The sequence below is a fragment of the Dreissena polymorpha genome, chromosome 8 (assembly GCF_020536995.1).
Source record: "Dreissena polymorpha isolate Duluth1 chromosome 8, UMN_Dpol_1.0, whole genome shotgun sequence".
In the NCBI taxonomy this organism is placed as follows: domain Eukaryota; kingdom Metazoa; phylum Mollusca; class Bivalvia; order Myida; family Dreissenidae; genus Dreissena; species Dreissena polymorpha.
The window spans coordinates 86,644,726-86,664,198 of NC_068362.1; the positions used below are offsets into that span (position 1 = coordinate 86,644,726).

Sequence of the window (19,473 nt, forward strand, 5' to 3'; positions counted from 1 at the left end):
AGGAGATGTGGATATTATCAGCCGGTTCTGGTCGGATGATTGTTATACTGAGTTATGGCCCTTTGAAATTTTCTATAAACTGTACATATAGTGCAATTCTTGTCCCCCCAACTACTGACTGGAATTCAATGAAGCTTTATGGGAAGCTTAACTACCTTGAGGAGATGCGCATGTTATTTGTGGGTTCTGGTTAGATGATTTATTTAGAGAGTTATGGCCCTTTGAAATTTTTAAGTTGCTAAACCATCCATCATATTATTTTGTCCAAAGTTATGCCCCTCAAGACGTTTCCTTTTATTTGAATATAAATTGCAATATTGTGACAAAAAAACAACTTTGGGGAGCATCACCCATCTCCGACGGTTTCTTTTGATTGTGTTAGTAAGCCAATCGTATTCTTACATACCGTATTCAATACTAATTTGTGTTCAGGTAATTTTCTTCATTGCACAAAAATGTAAATAACTGCCAATGTTATGGTTTTCACTAAACAAATACGGCTCCCATATTGAACACTCACTTAGTATTCCCCATCTAGGCTGGTACCGGTATTGAACACTAACCTAGTATTCCCAATCAAGGCTGGTACCCATATTGAATCCTCACCTAGTATTCCCCATCTAGGCTGGTACCCATATTGAATATTTGCCTAGTATTTTCCATTTACGCTGGTGCCAGTTTTGAACACTAAGCTTGTATTTCCCATTTAGGCTGGTACCCGTACTGGAGACAGGGTGTGGAGGATGCCTCTGTTGAAGCACTACACCAAGCAGGTCACCGACAGCAAGCTTGCAGACTTGAACAACATTGGGAAGGCTGGACGCTCTGGCGGCTCCTGCACCGCAGCAGCTTTCCTCAAGGTGGGTGTGACTTGTGCTGGGCTTAAAGTTCAAAGTATGGTACTGGTAGTATTCAAGCCAGGCCATTTTCTAAAGGTGCGTGTGCTCAAGGTGCGTGTGCCTTGTGCAAATATTGCACTGTTAGATCTAGACCAGCAGCTTTTCCCAAGGTGCGTGTAACTTGTGCTAGGCTTAATGCATATGCTAAAAGTGCAAAGTATGGTACTGGTTGTATTAAAGCCGGGCTTTTTTCTCAAGGTGGGCGTGCCTTGTGCAAAGTATGGTACAATTAGATCTAGACCCGCAGCTTTCCTCAAGGTGTGTGTGGGTTTGCTGGGCTGAATGCATACGCTTAAAGTGCAAAGTATGGTACAGGTAGTATTCAAGCCGGGCTATTTTCTCAAAGTCTGTATGCCTTGTGCAAAGTATGGTTTTGGTAGATCTATTCCTGCATCTTTCCTTAAGGTGTGTGCGACTTGTGCAAGTATGGTACTGGCAGAGCCTAGTTGTCTGAAAACTGAGCTTAATGCATGTACGTGAAGTGTCATCTCAGATAAACCTGTGCATTTCACACAGGCTAATCAGGAATAACACTTTCGGCCTAGATTGGATGCTTGTTTAAAAGAGACTTTCTTTGACTGAAAAATTCTATAAAAGTGGAAAATATGGTACTGCCACTGGTAGTAATGAAGCCCACAGTTTTCCTCAAGGTGCATGTGACTTGTACAAGTATGGCACTGGTAGAGCCTGATTCTCGGAAAACTGGGCTTAATGCTTGTGTGTCAAGCGTAGTCCCAGATAAGCCTGTGCAGTCCGCATAGGCTTATCAGGGACGACACTTCCGGCATAGATTGGATTTTCATTTTGAAGAGACTTACTTTTAACGAAAAAATCCATAAATGAGGAGAGAGTCATCCCTGAGTAGCTTATGCAGAGTGCACAGGCTTATCTTGGACATCATTTTATGCACATGCATTAAGCCCAGTTTGCCAAGAACATGTCTCTGGTAGATCTAGACCTCAGTATATAATGCCGGTTAGCTTTTTAGCTCACCTGAGCACAACGTGCTCATGGTGAGCTTTTGTGATCGCCTTTTGCCCGTTGTGCGTCGTGCGTTGTCAGTTGTGCAACGTCAACATTTGCCTTGTTCACTCTCTAGAGGCCACATTTATTTCCAATCTTCATGAAATTTAGTCAGAAGATTGGTCTCAATGATATCTTGGATGAGTTCGAAAATGGTTACGTTTGCTTGAAAAACATGGCTGCCAAGGGGCGGGGCATTTTTCCTTATATGGCTATATGGCTATAGCAAAATCTTGTTAACACTCTAGAGGCCACATTTATTGTCTGATCCTCATGAAACTTTATCAGAAGATTTATCCCAATGATATCTTGGACGAGTTCGAAAATGATGTCGGTTGGTTGAAAAACATGGTCGCCAGGGGGCGGGGCATTTTTCCTTATATGGCTATAGTAAAACCTTGTTAACACTCTAGAGGCCACACTTGCTCAGAAGATTTGTCCCAATGATATCTTGGATTAAGTTGGATGAGTTCAGAAATGGTAACCTTTGCTTGAAAAAATGGCTGCCAAGGGGCGGGGCATTTTGCCTTATATGGCTATATACATAGTAAAATCTTATTAACTTTCTAGTTTGCTCAATCTTCATGAAATTTGGTCAGAACATTTGTTTCCTGTGTAGTAAAGTTTGGTTTTATTATGTCAATATTATGTGACATTAACTGTATTATGTAATTTTTCATAACACAGAATTTTCATAGTGAACATAACTGTTTTAGTCATTAACACTTAAGATAAGCCTTTCAACTAAGAGATAACTGAAAGAAAGACAACATGTACATGATTTTGCAGTATTTATGCAGTATTTATCTCCCTTGTATAACCTGGTTCAGTAATCTATTTTTAGTTCTGCTCTGGAATTTGGGAAGATATTAATCATTGATAAATGCACTGTTCTGAGGGAAATTTGACTACTCTGCCATTGATCTCTTCTGAACGGTATAAAATAAGCGGTTTAGGCTGATTTAAACACCTCTTGATGCTTTCTTGAAAAGTTAACAGCTCTTGAAAAAGGTTGGAATTTTGAAATAATTAAACTCTTAATTATTTTTAACACCAGCATCAAGACATTTTGGCATTATTTTCTAAATTATTCTTATTATTTAGATTATTTTTATTTGGCATTTTCTTAATTAGAAAGACTCTATTCTATTTCAATAACTTTAGTAAATTTTTCTTATTTTTACATTTGATTCACTGAAGTTTCCTTATCTCCATAAATATTGTTCTTTAGATTAAATTAGACCTATTTTGTAAACTAGATTTTTGAAGCACTTTCTAGACTAACATTAACTTATATTTATATCAGTTTTTTTGACAGATTTTGAACTTCTTTTTACATTCATTAAGGTATTTACTGTATGTTGTTCATTTTTGTAACGATACATAGATTCTTTAGACTTGGCTTGTACCTGTTCTTAATTTTCTGTCATTGTTCTTCATTTTCCGAGTTCTTGGAATAAAAATTAGTTATTTTTGTTAAAGCTGCCTTGGTTTTCACTTATAAATAAATTCTTTGAGTGTATTTAGGCGTCCCTGACTGAACGCCTTTAGTTAATTGAAATACAACCAGTCAGTATAGTCATCCTAACCAGAAATAAGAGTTTGTCAAATAAATATTTCCGCATTACATAAGTGCTCACAAAGTTACATAACTTGTAACCGTCCTGTGACTGGTTCATTTGCGTAAGCGAAGGAGACCGCACTACCACACCTGGATAAGACAGTTGAGTTTGATAATGGTTTGGATCGGTAAAAAAACATGGCTGCCGTGGGGGGGGGGGGTCTTTTTCCTTATATTTATATAGTAAAAAAGCTTGTGAACACTCTAGAAGTCACATGTTTTGCCTTATCATCATGAAATTTTGTCAAAACATTAGTTTTGTGGATGTCTTGGACGAGTTTGAAAATGGTCCTGATCAGTGAAAAAACATGGCCGCCAGGGAGTGGGGCAGTTTCTTTATTTGTATATAGTGACAACATGTGAACAGTCTAGAAGACACATTTTTTCCCAGTCTTCATGAAATTTGGACATATCTTGGAAGAGTTAAAAAATGGTTCAGGTCTGTTAAAAAAAACATGTCCGCCAAGGGGCCATTTGTTGTTCATTCTTCATGATACTTGGTTAGAACATTTGTTCCATTGATATCTTTGGCTGCAAAGAACAGGTCATTTCTTTTTATCTCAGGTGAGCGACTTTGGGCCTTTCAGGCCCTCTTGATTGTAGAGTACTGACTACTGATTTGAGGATTGATAGTGTAATGCCCATCCCAGCCACATAGCTAATGTTGTTATTCTTACAGCAGTTGTGTTTGGCCAAGATTTGAATTTTCCACCCTGGTTTTGCAGGAGTTTGTGACGCACTCTGACTGGATGCACCTGGACATAGCTGGTGTGATGGAAAACAAGGATGATGTGCCCTACCTCAACAAGGGCATGGCTGGTGAGTGCATGCGTACTTGTGACTCTATACATATGAGCCTTGTTCTGAGAAAACTGGGCTTTATGCATGTGCGTAAAGTGTCATCCCTGATTAGCCTGAGTGAACTGCACAGGCTAATCTGGGATGACACTTCACGCACATGCATTAAGCCCAGTTTTCTCACAACGTGGCTCATATCTAAATCAAATTTGTACAGACTCTTCGTCTTTACATTTCCTAGGTGTAGTTCAAATCTGGGCTATGTGCATCTAAATCAGGTCATTAGGTCAAATCTTATTGAAACCTTTACCGCTTATATATGTATTTTCTAGGGATGGCAAAATTATTCGAATATTCGATTGAATGGTCAGCATTCGAATAATAAAAATGATATTCGCAAATTCGCATTTTTATTCAAACGTAATTTCACCAATATTTAATGACCTGCGAACCGCTTACTAAAAAGCAACCGAAGCCACCTGGGAGTAACATGTTTGACGTGACGTTCTTCGTGTCAAACTGATAACGCGGCCCGTATCAGTGTTGATTGCGCAATGCAATATACACGCTCTAAGAAAGGCCCCGACTGTTGTTTGCCAATGGGGTGCCAATTAACGGTTTCAATTGACTGGCGAATATTAATTAAGTATTGTGATCACAGTATGTACAGCCATTTAAATGTGTGAATTACCCAAATCGCGCAATGCAATATACTTACTATAAGAAAGGGCCCGAACTGTTGTTTGTCAATTAGGTACCAATTAAGGGCTTCAAATAACTTGCGAATAATAATTTAGTTTTTGTTATCACAGTTTGAACAGACATTTAAATAATGTGAATTACTCAAAAGTAACAGATGATATAAACTAAATAATCATCAAGGAATCATAATTCAAATCTGAAAATGCCACCAGCCCCTTCTGCAGTATGGAATACTTTACACGGTCTGTGGATAAGAAGACCGCAACGTGTAATGTGTGTAAACTTAGTTTTACATATGCGCGGTCTGCTACAAATCTGTGGAATCATTAAAAAATAAAATTCTATGACACGATGTTTTACATTCTATTTGTGCCCGATCACAGTACCGGTCATAGTATTAGTCGACAGCGATACAATTTTTCGATAGCAACGTTAATAAACAGCCTCGTATTTAGCAAACGGATATAACTTACAAACCAATGGAAATTAACACATAACAAGGTAAAATCAATCCAGCCGTTTTATGCGAATATTCGAATATTCGATTGAATGAATTTGCGAACATTCGAATACCGATATTGGTATTCGATGCCATCCCTAGTATTTTCACGCTTTTGTAGTCCCTTAGAAAGTTATATTTACCTTTTTTGCTAAATTCAAGTTTTTAAGGCCTCATCTCCAAACCGTAGATACTAATGAGCAGCAAACAGCATAAAACCTGAACAGACTGCGAGTTGCTCACAGGTTGTTCTGGTTTTATGCTGTCTGCACATAGCTATTTTCACTTTGCTTCTAAGTAAGAAAGGGTTAAAACATTTTTACCACTCTAATTAACAGTCTAAAAGCCAGATTTATGACTCGATGATATTGAAACTTGGTCAGAATGTTAAAACTTAAAATATCTAGGCCAAGTTTGAATCTTTTTGATATCAGGGTGCAGGATCAACTGGATTCACAGGGGTTAACACTAGGCTGGACAGAATGTAAACACACTGTTAAGAGCTTTATTTCAGCAAATATCTTAAGTTATTGAAATACATGTGCAAAAATCTTTAGTGAATAAGAGACAGTTTTTATGCTCCCCCAAAAAATTGGGGGGGGGGGGGGGGGGAGCATATAGTCGCCGCTTCGTCTCTACGTCCGTCCATGCACAATTTTTGTCAGGGCTATTTCTCAGCAACTAATGACCGGAATTCAATGAAACTTTATGAGAAGCTTCACTACCAAGAGGAGATGTGCATATTATCAGCAGGTTCTGGTTGGATGATTTTTCACAGAGTAATGGCCCTTTGAAATTTTCCATTAACTGTACATATAGTGCAATTCTTGTCCGAGCTATTTCTCAGCAATTAATGACCGGAATTCAATTAAACTTTATGGGAAGCTTCACTACCAAGAGGAGATGCCCATATTATCAGCCGGTTCTGGTCGGATGATTTTTTTTTACAGAGTTATGGCCCTTTGAAATTTTCCATTAACTGTACATATAGTGCAATTCTTGTCAGAGCTATTTCTCAGCAACTAATGACTGGAATTCAATGAAAACTTTATGGGAAGCTTCACTACCAAGAGGAGATGTGCATATTATCAGCCGGTTCACGTAGGATGATTTTTCACAGAGTTATGGCCCTTTGAAATTTTCCATTGTACATATAGTGCAATTCTTGTCCAGGCTATTTCTCCGCAACTTATTACGGGAATTCAATGAAACTTTATGGGAAGCTTCACTACCAAGAGGAGATTTGCATATTATCAGCCTGTTTTCGTTGGATGATTTTTCACAGAGTTATGGCTCTTTGAAATTTTCCATTGTACATATAGTGCAATTCTTGTCCGAGCTATTTCTCAGCAACTTATTACGGGAATTCAATGAAACCTAATTTGTAGTTTCACTACCAACAGGAGATGTGCATTTTATCAGCCGGTTATGGTCGGATGATTTAACACAGAGTTATGGTCCTTTGAAATTTTCTATAAACTGTACATATAGTGCAATTCTTGTCTGGGCTATTTCTCCCCAACTACTGACTGGAATATATTGAAGCTTTACGGGAAGTTTAACTACCTTGAGGAGATGCGCATGTTATTAGTGGGTTCTGGTTAGATGATTTATTTAGAGAGTTATGGCCCTTTGAAATTTTTAAGTTGCTAAACCATCCATCGTATTATTTTGTCCAAAGTTATGCCCCTCAAGACGTTTCCTTTAATCTGAATATAAAGTGCAATATTGTGACAAAAAAAAAACCTTTGGGGAACATCACCCGTCTCAGACGGTTTCTTGTTCTTGCAAGGTGTGCTGATATTGAAGATTTAAGAATAAATAATTGAATCCGTCTGAAACCGGTGCCAAAATTTCATGTTGTGTGAAGCATAACCGCATACATGAATGCGTTACACATGGAATTTGGGCCAAGAAAACAGCCTTATTAAATAAAGTAATTCTGATGTATTTCACATTGCCATAAGTAACATAAAAAAAACTGTCTTTTATGCACAAGTTGAAATTTTAATGCAAAATTGTTTTTAAAAGTTATTTGAAGAAAAGCACCACATACTGGTGTTTTTACATCCCTTAAAATTCAATTGTGGACCCCACAAAGTCACGCGAGCCTGCACCCTGGATATGAAATTATAAACTACTATCAAATCTTAGAAAAAGCTTATTACCATTCTAACGGCCACATTCATGATTCAATTTTGATGAACTTTAGTCAGAATGTTTATTTTGGCAATACCTGGGCTGTTTTTGAATCTTTGTCATGTGCAAAAAACACAAAGGTCAAATCTGTAAAAAGAAAAATGGTTTGCACTATAGAGACTGTATTTACAATTTAGTATGGATGAAACATGGCCAGAATGTATATCATTACAATTTCTTGAAAGTTCAAATATGGGTCATGTGTGTCAAAAAAAACTAGGCCACTTGGTCAAATCTTTCCAAAACCTTGTTACCATAATGGAGGCAAGATTTATGATTTAATCTTGATTAAAATTAGTTAGAATATTTATCTTGACAATGTCTAGGCCAAGTTCGAATCTAGGACATTATTGTCCAAAAAACAAGGTCAGCAGGTCTCATGAAACTTTGTCAGAATGTCCATCTTTACAATAAATCTAGAAAGTGATCGAATCTGGGTCAGTTATGTTTAGAAACAAGGTCACTAGGTCTATTCTTTAAAAAAAATCTTACCACTATAGGGGTAATATTTATGACTCGAGCTTTATTATGCCTCCCTTCGAAGAAGAGGGGGTATATTGTTTTGCACATGTCGGTCGGTCCGTCCGTCGGTCGGTCCGTCCACCAAATGGTTTCCGGATGATAACTCAAGAACTCTTTGGCCTGGGATCATGAAACTTCATAGGTACATTGATCATGACTGGCAGATGACCCCTATTGATTTTCAGGTCACTAGGTCAAAGGTCAAGGTCACAGTAACTCAAAACAGTAAAATGGTTTCTAACGTATTCACACAAAAGCCCATTTTGGGGGCATGTGTGTTTTACAAACAGCCCTTGTTGAATTAGATCAGAATGTTTATCTTGACAATATGAAGGGCATGTTTTAATCTTGGTAATGAGCTGTAAAATACTTGATCACCTTGGAAACAAGTGGTGTCTGTGAAGTAAGGCAAGCTCTTGGGTATTTAAATACAAGCGCAATATAGAAAACCTTTAGGGGTGACTGAAAACCAATCATGGTAAGAGCATTTTGCTTAACAAGTAATAAGTATCTCATAATTCAGATATTTATTGATTAGAAAAGAATATAGTACCGATACCATGACAATAACTAAATGACAAACTTGTTATAAACAACCATTAATATTATATAAAGTAAGATGCAATATAACAGTTTATTGTGTCAGGTAAATCCATATTAACAAAGTTTTGAAAGCGGGTCCAAATCAAACTGTGAAAAATGTGATGTTATGCAATACTCTTTTACAAGCAGTATTGATAACGTGGCAAATTTTGAAAGTTATTAATAAGAAGGGACAAAGGAACAAATTTCTGTGAAAATATTGTTATGTCTGCCCTATGTTATTGTTTAATTATGATTTAAAGATCCACTTTTTGACATAGCAATGTTATATTTGTGTGGCATATCAATTGTTAGATATTTGTCTGTATTAGCTTGGCTTTTATAATTTTTATGCTCCCCGAAATAAAATTTTGGCAGAGCATGTAGTTGCCAGTTTGTCCTTCCTTCCTTCATTCCTTCCTTCTTTACTTCTTTCCGTCACACTTTTGTTACCGTTTCTCATAGCGCCTTCAATACTTTACCAATCTCTTTCATATTTGGCATGTAGGTACCTTGCATGGACCTCTACCTTTTGATGAGGTTTGAGGTCACTTGGTTCAAGGTCAAGGTCACCGAGGCTAATAATAGATTTTCCGTCACGCATTTGTTACAGTTTCTCATAGGACCTTCACTACTTTACCAATCTCTTTCATATTTGGCATGTAGGTACCTTGCATGAACCTCTACCTTTTGATGAGGTTTGAGGTCACCAAAGCTAAAAATAGATTTTTTAGGTGGTTATTAACACATAGATTGACAAAGTGCATCATTGGGGAGCATCCATTGTTTCCAGCGATACTTGTTTATTATAATGTAATCGACTTGAGTCTGATTGAGTTTGATACATCATCATTCCATTTTTGTGTACAACAATGTGTTACCTGCTATATTGTACAATAGTTGTCCTCTCTGTCATTTGGTTCACTACACCGGTTGCTTTTCTTTTTTCTTCAGGTCGACCAACAAGAACCATTATTGAGTTCATAGAAATGGTTTCCAAGTCAGAGGGTTCTCATTGAAAAATGTCTTTGTTTCGCACATCTACAGTTGTACCACAACATTTTTGTTGAACATTCCTACTGTATGGGTGTTGGTATCAGACGGATTTATCTTATACATTGTGTTAGAGAACTTTTTTTTGTTTTGATTAAACAGAGTGATTATTTTTGAGGAACATACAAATTGCATTAAAATTAACTTAAATTTAAAAAGTGTCATACATTTATTATTAAACATTTTTATAATGTACCTGTTGATGTTATTGGATAATGGTGGCAAAAAGGTAAAAACATGTACATCACCATGTTTGGCTTAAAGTGATTTTTTCTCAGATTTTCGTATAAAAAAATAATTCAATATAGTCCTTAGTCATGAGTGTTTTTTCCATTGTTGAAACACAAAGTGTACATCATTTTTGTAATAAAGGATAATTATTTGAAAATCTTCATTTAACTAAACTGTGATTAAGTCACTTTAAGTTCAAGAAAATATTGTTTGCATTCGTGTTGGGCATCCGAATGTGCATGGACAAACACATGAAATTACAAAACCATATGTTTTACATAATTTATTTGATAACAATTATAAACAAACCAGAAACAACCCATTTATTTGTAGATAACAATATTCTTAGACACAAAGCATTTCAAAAGTATTTCAAAACTTCAACAGACTTAATTTATAGGTTTAAATATTCCAACAACTTTTAAATACAGTATGACATAGGAACGTTTGGGATAATAATGACATCATGATCAACGATATTTTGCTATCAATTAATTTGCCTTCACGTATACATGTTCTATAATAATTAATTAATAATACATATATTCGGATGAATTTATACTATTTATACTTGTTTTATAGACATTTGTAGTTGTTGTTGCTTTTTGATAACCAGAATTTGTACTTTCCGTGGTGCCTAGTGCATGTCAAAATCCATCTCAAAATCCTATGAAAATACAAATAAAGTGCATATATAACAAAGCTGTCTTCATTTCATTTTTTTCAAGAGTTATTCTGAGGGTGATTCTACAACTCTCAATCGAACCTATATTGCCACTAACACTGAACTATCAGTTAAATACACATAAATTATTTGGGTTTTAGGGGCTCAACACTTAGAGAAAACGACCTTTACCAGTAAACTTGAAAACATTTTAGGATAAATTGCCCATACTTTCGCCTTCGTTTTTTAAACTAGTGTTATCATGACTGAGTGATAACGTTATGAGTATTATTGATGAGGCTACATATGAAACACAAGAAAGTCGAAACTTCGATTGGGCATTTTCGGAATGGACCTACACTATATTATTTCGAATTTGAAATAGACCTTGAAACGGCCAACGTGTATAACGATCAACGTGTTTTTATTTGTGATAGGCCGCCACCTTGCTGGAAACCATGCAATTAGACATGGAATGTTTTTACGTCAATGTTTTTTGCATAACCCGCCGATAAAAGCTCGATCAATAACAAATGCACGTAAAACATACATTATTCTAGCAAAATAAGCTAATATTGATATTTTTTAATTATAATTTTATGGTACCTCCAATTGATCTTCATTGTTTATAAAAAGATAACAAATTGTGGAACAATTTTTCGTAAATAACTACTGGTCATGTACATAAATTCCGGCCACTTTTGGGACTATTTAAGAAAAATCTTTAGTGTTAGGCAACTGGTTGAAACTAAACTTCACATATATAATCCTGGGTTCAAAACTCACCTAGCATGAAAATTTAAATAGAATTAGATCGGTGAATGTTACTTAATGAACAGAAAATGATGACATGTAAACTATCCATTTTCGTAGGTTAAATGTACCTAAATAATCGGCCACTTTTCAGTTTGATCTGCAGATAAAATTACAAAGCAATATCTTTAGACAAATGTCCTCAATTTCAGAGTATTAATCACTGTTTATACTATTAAAATTTTTTTACTTGAAATTTAAAATAAATGCGAAATTATTATACCAGTTACTCCCCCTACCTATTTTAATATATATAAACAATGGGAAACTGCTAAATCATAAAAAAATAATTGTTTTTAATGGGTTTAATCAAATTTTTTCAAACATAGCTAAAAAAGTAAACACATTTTGTTTAAAAAGTTGACTTCAGTGTTGATTATTAGTAAACGCTTATATATAATATTAAAACATGTAATCTAGTAATATTCTTATCAAGGGAGGTAATTCATATATAAAAAAAATATTAGGTTCTGATTTTTATGTTTTGAATATAATTTTTTGTACAATTAATTGGTAAAACTTTAATTAAAGTTTATTAGATAAAATAAAAATAATTTTATCAAATATATTTGTTTCTTATATGGATATAATTGTTGCAACTAATTATGACATCACTTTGCCCACGAGCCAAATATTTCCTGCTAGATTTGTGACATTTAACACAAAAGTTTACAGTGATGTGGTTCTTACATTTGAAAGATATTGAGAGTAGGCATGGTTTTCATGTTGATTTTTCTAAATAAAAACAAAATATGTGCGTTAAGATCAAGAAAATGGTTTTACATAGGTGGCCGATTTTTTACGTACAGGCCGGAATTACGTACATGACCAGTATGCTATTTCTTCCAACAATCGCCTGGCAGTGCCATCTCTACAGATTGCTTCAAGTACCGTGTGTGCATTGTGATACTGGAACGTGTCAACACTCCGTTCGTGTACCGGTAATACGAAACGGATACACGTGGGTTACACAACTTGTCGACTTTATAAGCGATTTTCGAAACGAAATTACGAAAACATGAAAGAAATAGCAAGTGTTAAATATACATCACATCAATTTTGACTTCCATCGTCCTTGGTGACCAAACATATGGGATTGAATGTGTGCCTCGCTCTGGAAAAACGTGCACGAGTCGTCCCAGATTGGCATACGCAATGCGCACGGGCTAATCAGGGACGACATTTTCCGCATAAACAGGAGTTTCTGGGACAACACTACGCATATGAATTAAGCCTGGTTTTCTCAGAGCGAGGCGTATATAGTATTATATCACCTGACATATGGTGCACATAAAGAGTCGAATGTGAGAGTAAGTGATATGCAACACAATTGCATTTAAATAAGCGGCGTCGTGCGAAATTGTGTCTTATGACTTATGCGGCCAATGTAGCTCCAGACCAATCATGCGCATCCGTGAGAAGCAACCCTGTCCGCTTATGAGACCGAGAAACCTTGTATGACTTTACAGAGGACAGTGCAGCTTCTGATCAGACTGGCCGCTAATTGCTTAAGCCCCTTTTTCGCATGACGCCGATCAAATAGTAACTAGGTAGCATGTACATACATACGACATCGTATTTTACAGTGGAAGTTTATCCGCATATGTTAGCTGTCATAGCAATTGCTGTGGACTGTGTGCAATCAACATGAATTGGGTGACAACGTGCTATAACCCGTGCAATGGTTGACATGAAATACTTGCATAAACTGTCTAGTAAGTTATTAAACAATGTGTTACAAACACATTAAACATATGTATAACAAAATCCATATTCCAAAATCACTGCTATACAGATCGGTAAACATTGAAGGCAAGCTAAAGCCACGTTTTTGCTAGGCGTTCTCCGTACACTAGGTTCGAAAAAAAAAGTAAATAGGTATCGGAGAACGCCCCCACGTGCTGGGTAGTGCTATTGTTTAGATTGTGTTTTCGTCGTTTTCAACAGTATTTAAGTCATGTCCTGGCGGTCAGTTAACTAACTCACTGTCCTGGGCTAAGTTTGTTTGTTGGCCTCTTTAGTTCGTGTTTTTTTTCGCCGTTTTCATCAGTCATTTCAAGGCGGTCAGTAAGCCAACTCACTTTTTCTGGGCTATATGGTTTTTCAGTACTAAATGCACAAACTTTTCTTACTAACTAGCATATGATCAACTGAAATCAGAAGAAGGGCATTTACAATGGATTTCATTCCCAATCACCACGCACGTAATGAGGCTGGTTCAGGAAGCTTGTTGAGCAAATCTGGGGGCCGTTTCATAAACGATCGTACGACAATTTTAACGACAATTTTAACTAACGAGAGAATTTTGTAATCTTAATAAGTAGACAAAATATCTCGCCATGCTCGTCATATATATAAGGCGCTTGAGATGCCAATGTAATTAATTAAGTACTTAAAATTTATAATCATATGATATGGCCTTTAGCAATTATGTATCTTCGAAAAATGTATCGAAAATGTGTACTACGATGTGTATTGAAACGTCCCCATGGACAATGACGCGAAATTTTGTAAACGACTTTTGTGAATACAGTTTTGTGCAGGGTTTTTTACGTTCTACTGTTAGAACTTGTAACGAAAAACAACCGAATATTCATTAAAACGCGATTTTGATGACTAAAGACACACTAGTATTAGTGTTTATAACGTATCTTATTGTGTTAATAACACGCAGTCTAGACGCCTTTATTGAGTCTCAACACAAATTCGTTTGTATTCATACGTGCATATTTACATAGCGATTTACTCGCAATAGGTCCAGTTTGTTTACAATCGCAATAGGCAAACCGCGTTACCATGTGTGCGAAAATCGTGATAAATGCAGCATTCTTTGTTGTTTTAATGCAAATAAACCTTGTAATGGGATTGAGCGGCGCATTCAATTACGATAGATCGTGTTTCGAGCGCACAAGTATATGGTCCTTTAACGTTAATGAACCCAAGAGAAGTGGGAAATAGTTCACTAATAGGTTTTAATTTACTCTTAACGATCGGCACCAGTCAAATAAATTTTGCCCGAAAGTATCGAAACCCGGCTTAATTAGCCCTAGCCAATTTGCGTTTTTGTACATATAGACGCATAGAAAGCAATTACAATGTTGGCGATTCAATTATTATGTTACGGATGGTGCGGACAATGAAAATCTACACAAGGAACATTAAAACATCGTCAGCAATTATTGTTTTTTGTCAGTCAAAATGGCTTCAGAACCTGGTCAACTAAAGCCATTCCCGCGAGAAAAACGTATGAGGACCACGTGGAGCTTTTCCCGCCATTCTCTTGCGGCAGACGCCAATGTGTCGATTCCGTAAGACTTTCCTTAGACACGGCGTTTTTCACCGTGCATGCGTAAATGACGTCCGGAATCGACATTTCCGGTTGCCTTTTCTGTAAATTGTTGCGCTTTCCGAACGGATTTGTGACTGCAGATGATATATTGACGATTGTCTGCGACCAATCTGTATCAGTCTGGACGCTTGTTTCCTGGAAACCGATATAAATATTAGGATTCTCGCATCTGATTTTGTATTGGTTTTCGACGACAGCTGCTAAGCTTTACCTGCCTTTAAATGTGTACATGCAAGTGACGACACTTAACGATATTTGTACCCAGTTACCTTTAAATTCAGTCATGTATCAGGCGAAGGTGGCCTTCGTTTAAAATAGGATATAGATCCAAAGTACTTTACATTCATTAGTTCTAAGTATTCATAAACTCTTACCGAGTTCGGCTGTTGTCTGCATAAACAACATCATCATCATTTGTCATTATCCTAACCATCGACAGATTCCTTATAAGATATTTTATATCATAATCATCACCATCATCATCATCATCATCTGATCCACCTCGTCATCATAACCGTCATCATATTAATTCTGATAAATGAATTGCACTCACCTGTTTCTCTTTCTCCCGCTTTTTTGCCAATGAGACCGCCTTAGCGAGCGCCCTGTTTTTCAGCGTCCATCTGTTTACGTTCATTATTCTCATGGTGTAGTGACAATTCGGCCAGGGGCACGAGAAATACCCACAGTCCCCTCGCCTGTGAGCATTTTGGTCACGTGACTTGTTGAACTCGCTCACCGCATTTTCCCGCAATTTTAGGACGCACTCCGAGCAAAACGAGTGTCCGCACGGAAGAATTCTAGGTTTGGTGAAAAATTCATCGCAGACGTAACATTTCAGAGTGTCATCCAGCGTTTCTGCGTGTTTCGTGTTTCCGTGTTTTAACGATTCATCAGAAGACGAGCTGTTTCCGTCCGGAATTATCACAGTCGACCAGGCAACCATTTTTTTACACTTTTTAAACAGGTGCTAACGAATTCAACTGTTTATTATGTCAATAAATAATCACAAAATATGCACATAGAAAATAATATTTCTTTCAAAACAACGTTTATTTAACGCGAAACGTTGGTTTTGTTGTTCATCGTATTTTTATGACATTAGAATCCGTTATAATGCTGCGTTATACATACTCCAGTCTTCAATTGATAAATTACCCAAACTTTATGACGAAAAAAACAACAGCAACAACACTTAAAATATCTTTTATTCTATTTCCGGGACGGCAGATTTTAACCAGATACGTTATGTGATGAATTATGTATTTGAAGAGAATATCGCCTTACCTAGCGCATCGATTTTCGCAACTTGCAGTCAGGGTAGGTAAAAATCGATGGAAACATCGATATGCCTTTCGCGGCTCGCACGCGAAGATGATATCTGCTTTATAGCTAACAAATGCCACTCGATAGTCATGCAGAGCAGGCCTTACCGGTTATTACTTCGCTCTGTGATTCCTGACTTAATTATGAGCGTTTCTATGCCGATGCGGTTAGCGTGATACGGACAACAGGTCGAATAACAACAGGTCGATTAAGGTCACGGCCGGAACATCCGCGTTTTCAATAAAATTACTGCGGACAGAAGGAACAAACAAAATAATAGTACCGGTCAAAAATAATATTGTTCAATTATCCCGCTTAAATATGACTATACATTAAATGTAAAGAAAGTGCAAAACTGATGAGCTGGACAGCCAAAAAATTCCGTGCGCATGCTCCGGACTATTACTTACCAACAACTGGAGAAAAAACACACGCTACAATGGTCGGACTTGTAATGTTGTAATTTAAGTACTCATACAAGCCTCTTTTAATAGTCATTATAATATTAGCACTTTCATTTTAGATTATTTAAATTAGTTCATGTAGTGCAAGAGGATCGTTATAGCAGTAATATATTAGGTAGCATTACTGATTAGTACTAAAGAAGATTATGCTGAAACCTATTTCGCATGCTGCCGTACAAATTTCGCATGCTGCCGTTCAATGACACATTATTACGCTATTCGCTATATTGATATTTATTATTCAATTCAACGCATTGACTTCAAGAGACGTAAGAGCGATAGGTTAGTTATTAAACAACGTCTTATTTTTTGCGCGTCTTTGACGTCATTAAAATTAACACAAACCGTGGCAAAACATTTAACGTCACGACAAAAAGTCGTATACAAAACAAAACGTTAACTCCGCTTTTTTTTAAAGAAAAAATAATGTACAATTAAGATATGAACAAAAACGGCAACGCAAGTCCTTATATTCGGGTGGTTGTGCTCAAGAATGGACCAAATGCCGACGTAAAGGAAAATGGAGTTCAAGTGGTTCAAACACAGGCTGGTAAAGATCAAGAAAGCAACCTGGTTGTGCTAAAGCAAAAAACTTCAACTAGTAGAAGTATGGCTGTAAGTAAAGATAATACATCATGTAACAGTGTAAGCTCGCAAACACGTGGAGACATTAACATTCTAAAGTGTATAGATCTTCCCGAAGTCGGAGAAGCAAAGTTTAATCAAGAAATGGCTAACGGTGATACTGCAGAAAATAATCCGGGCAATGTTGCTTTGGTATCGAATAAGTGTGAAACTGAATGCACGGAAAATAAAGCGGTTATTGATAAAACACCACAACGGATTGATTCGAGATACTTTCGTGACGATTCTTTCGTTTGCAAGAAAGAAGCATCTCCTTTAGAAAATTGCGCAGTTTCCGCTTATATCTGTGAAGCAAATGTAAGAAAAGAACATTACTTAAATGATGATAAAACACACATAGAAAAACGAGTGGAGATTGGTCAAAGCTTGAACGAAGTGCCCGATATCGCTCGACTATTGCAACTTACTGCAACCTCTATTGCAGCGACTAAATTCACAACAGGATATTCTGATGATTTAAAAGACGAGACTTATTATAATCAGGCCTTGTTAACTAAAGAGGAAAATGGAAACACCAAGGCGGGGATTAGACCATATGAAAATGGCCCAAAGGTATTTTCTTGTCTAGGATCCAGACCAGTTTATCCGCATAAAGACATGCTCGAGCAAATGAAGAAGACCATCTCCGAATCGTTTCTACGACAGGTGATGCAACAGAAGAAAGATGCAGAGGAGCAGAAAATGGCACAATTGCTACCAGGTAAGGTAGCTTTGGTTATAAATGTGTTTCGTTCGAGTGGTAGTTATAGTTACACTAGTAGTAGTAGTATTTTTATTCGTCGTTAGCTGTATACGCCAGCTTTTCACCTTAGCCTGACCTTTGTTAGCGTCCAATAGAATTCAAATATAACTTCCCGCGGCCAAGTACAGATGAATACATTTCATTGACTGCATTGGCTGATTTGAGAATACGACCAGAACATTGGAAACATGTCCGCGTCTTTGTAACACTGTTTTACTGCGTGTACAGCATGAAACAAAAAATATATCTAATGAAAAGGCTTAATAGATAGAACAGTTTTACACTCAATCTCGACATCAATACAGTTTGTGCGTCCACCTTTTATTTTCAGAAGATTTTCAGCGCGAAAACTTTTGCACTTAAAGGCTACATTCTCATATTTAGTACTAACTTCCATATTCCTGTCAACATGTTAACATGTTAAAGTATAGAGAGCAGTAAGACTCGCTTTAATGCATAGCATTTCAACTCGCGAGGTATATCGGGTCAATTTGCGGCCACTGTGTGTGAATGTCAGAGTTTACATACAGGTCATCGCTGCGTCTCTACCCTATGTGCTGATCGGAGTTCGCGGCCTGGAAAATAATCTTTACATAATAAAGACGCTATAGCGTGAACTAGGTGAACTGGAATTTTCTTAAGACCAGACAGATGGTATGTCAATAATAGATTCTTAATGTGTTTTACAACAATACCATGATAAATATTATTTTTAATTAATTTAACAAGAATTATGCCATCATACTGACTAATGAATTAAGCATGAGCGCAATGATTCTCGATACTGTTGATAATCGAATCAAATAGCAACGCCAGACAAACCACTAAAACAGGTTTGTTCGAAAAACGCGCGTATAAATATTTAAAATATGTACGGATACTTCGCGTGTGGCCGATTGACTCATATGTTTTAATTTCACTTCCATTCTTCTTTTGGTTTTCTGTTTAGTATCTATACGTTTATGACCAGCAATATGGAATAATGTAAACAAGAAATATCTTTAAAAAAGATATACGGCGTTGATTCTGGTTGGAGTTTATGTAAGGTAAAGATTTAAATGAATGAGATCAAGGATAGCTAATAGCTTTTTCTATGCAGTTTTTAGCTGCATCAAACACAGTACGGGATGTTACGCGGAGTTTTCGCGGCTTATTTTACATTATTACATATTGCTGGTCATAAACCTATAGATACAAAACAGAAAACCAAAGTCAACCGGCCAAACGCGAAGTCTCCGTACATATTTTAAATATGTATACGCGCGTTCTTCGAACAAACCTGTTTGAGTGGTTTATCGGGCATTGCTACGTGTATTTTATTCGATTATTAACAGTATCGAG

At 36.6% G+C, this 19,473-nt stretch overlaps 3 protein-coding genes across 6 annotated transcripts in view; 2 read left to right on the top strand and 1 right to left on the bottom strand.

The window, feature by feature from the left end:
• LOC127840917 (cytosol aminopeptidase-like) overlaps nt 1–10,831 on the top strand; it is a 47,251-nt gene extending 36,420 nt beyond the window's left edge. For all 4 annotated transcript variants that reach the window (XM_052369382.1, XM_052369380.1, XM_052369381.1 and 1 more), the window contains exons 11-13: nt 711–860; nt 4,269–4,362; nt 9,800–10,831. In XM_052369382.1, the coding sequence (XP_052225342.1) occupies nt 711–860; nt 4,269–4,362; nt 9,800–9,864 (309 nt within the window). In that variant the 3' untranslated portion in view covers nt 9,865–10,831. The remainder of the gene's footprint in view (nt 1–710; nt 861–4,268; nt 4,363–9,799) is intronic.
• A 1,541-nt stretch (nt 10,832–12,372) lies between these two features.
• On the bottom strand, nt 12,373–16,205 carry LOC127842160 (uncharacterized). The gene is made up of 2 exons (XM_052371511.1): nt 15,509–16,205; nt 12,373–15,090 (listed from the first exon to the last, which is right to left on the bottom strand). Exons 1-2 carry the CDS (start codon nt 15,899–15,901, stop codon nt 14,800–14,802), a joined length of 684 nt encoding a protein of 227 aa, XP_052227471.1. The 5' UTR covers nt 15,902–16,205; the 3' UTR covers nt 12,373–14,799.
• Nucleotides 16,206–17,091: 886 nt separating this feature from the next.
• Nucleotides 17,092–19,473, top strand: part of LOC127841569 (uncharacterized) — an 11,343-nt gene continuing 8,961 nt past the window's right edge. The window contains exon 1 of the mRNA XM_052370488.1: nt 17,092–18,090. Within this exon, the coding sequence (XP_052226448.1) occupies nt 17,187–18,090 (904 nt within the window). The 5' untranslated portion in view covers nt 17,092–17,186. The remainder of the gene's footprint in view (nt 18,091–19,473) is intronic.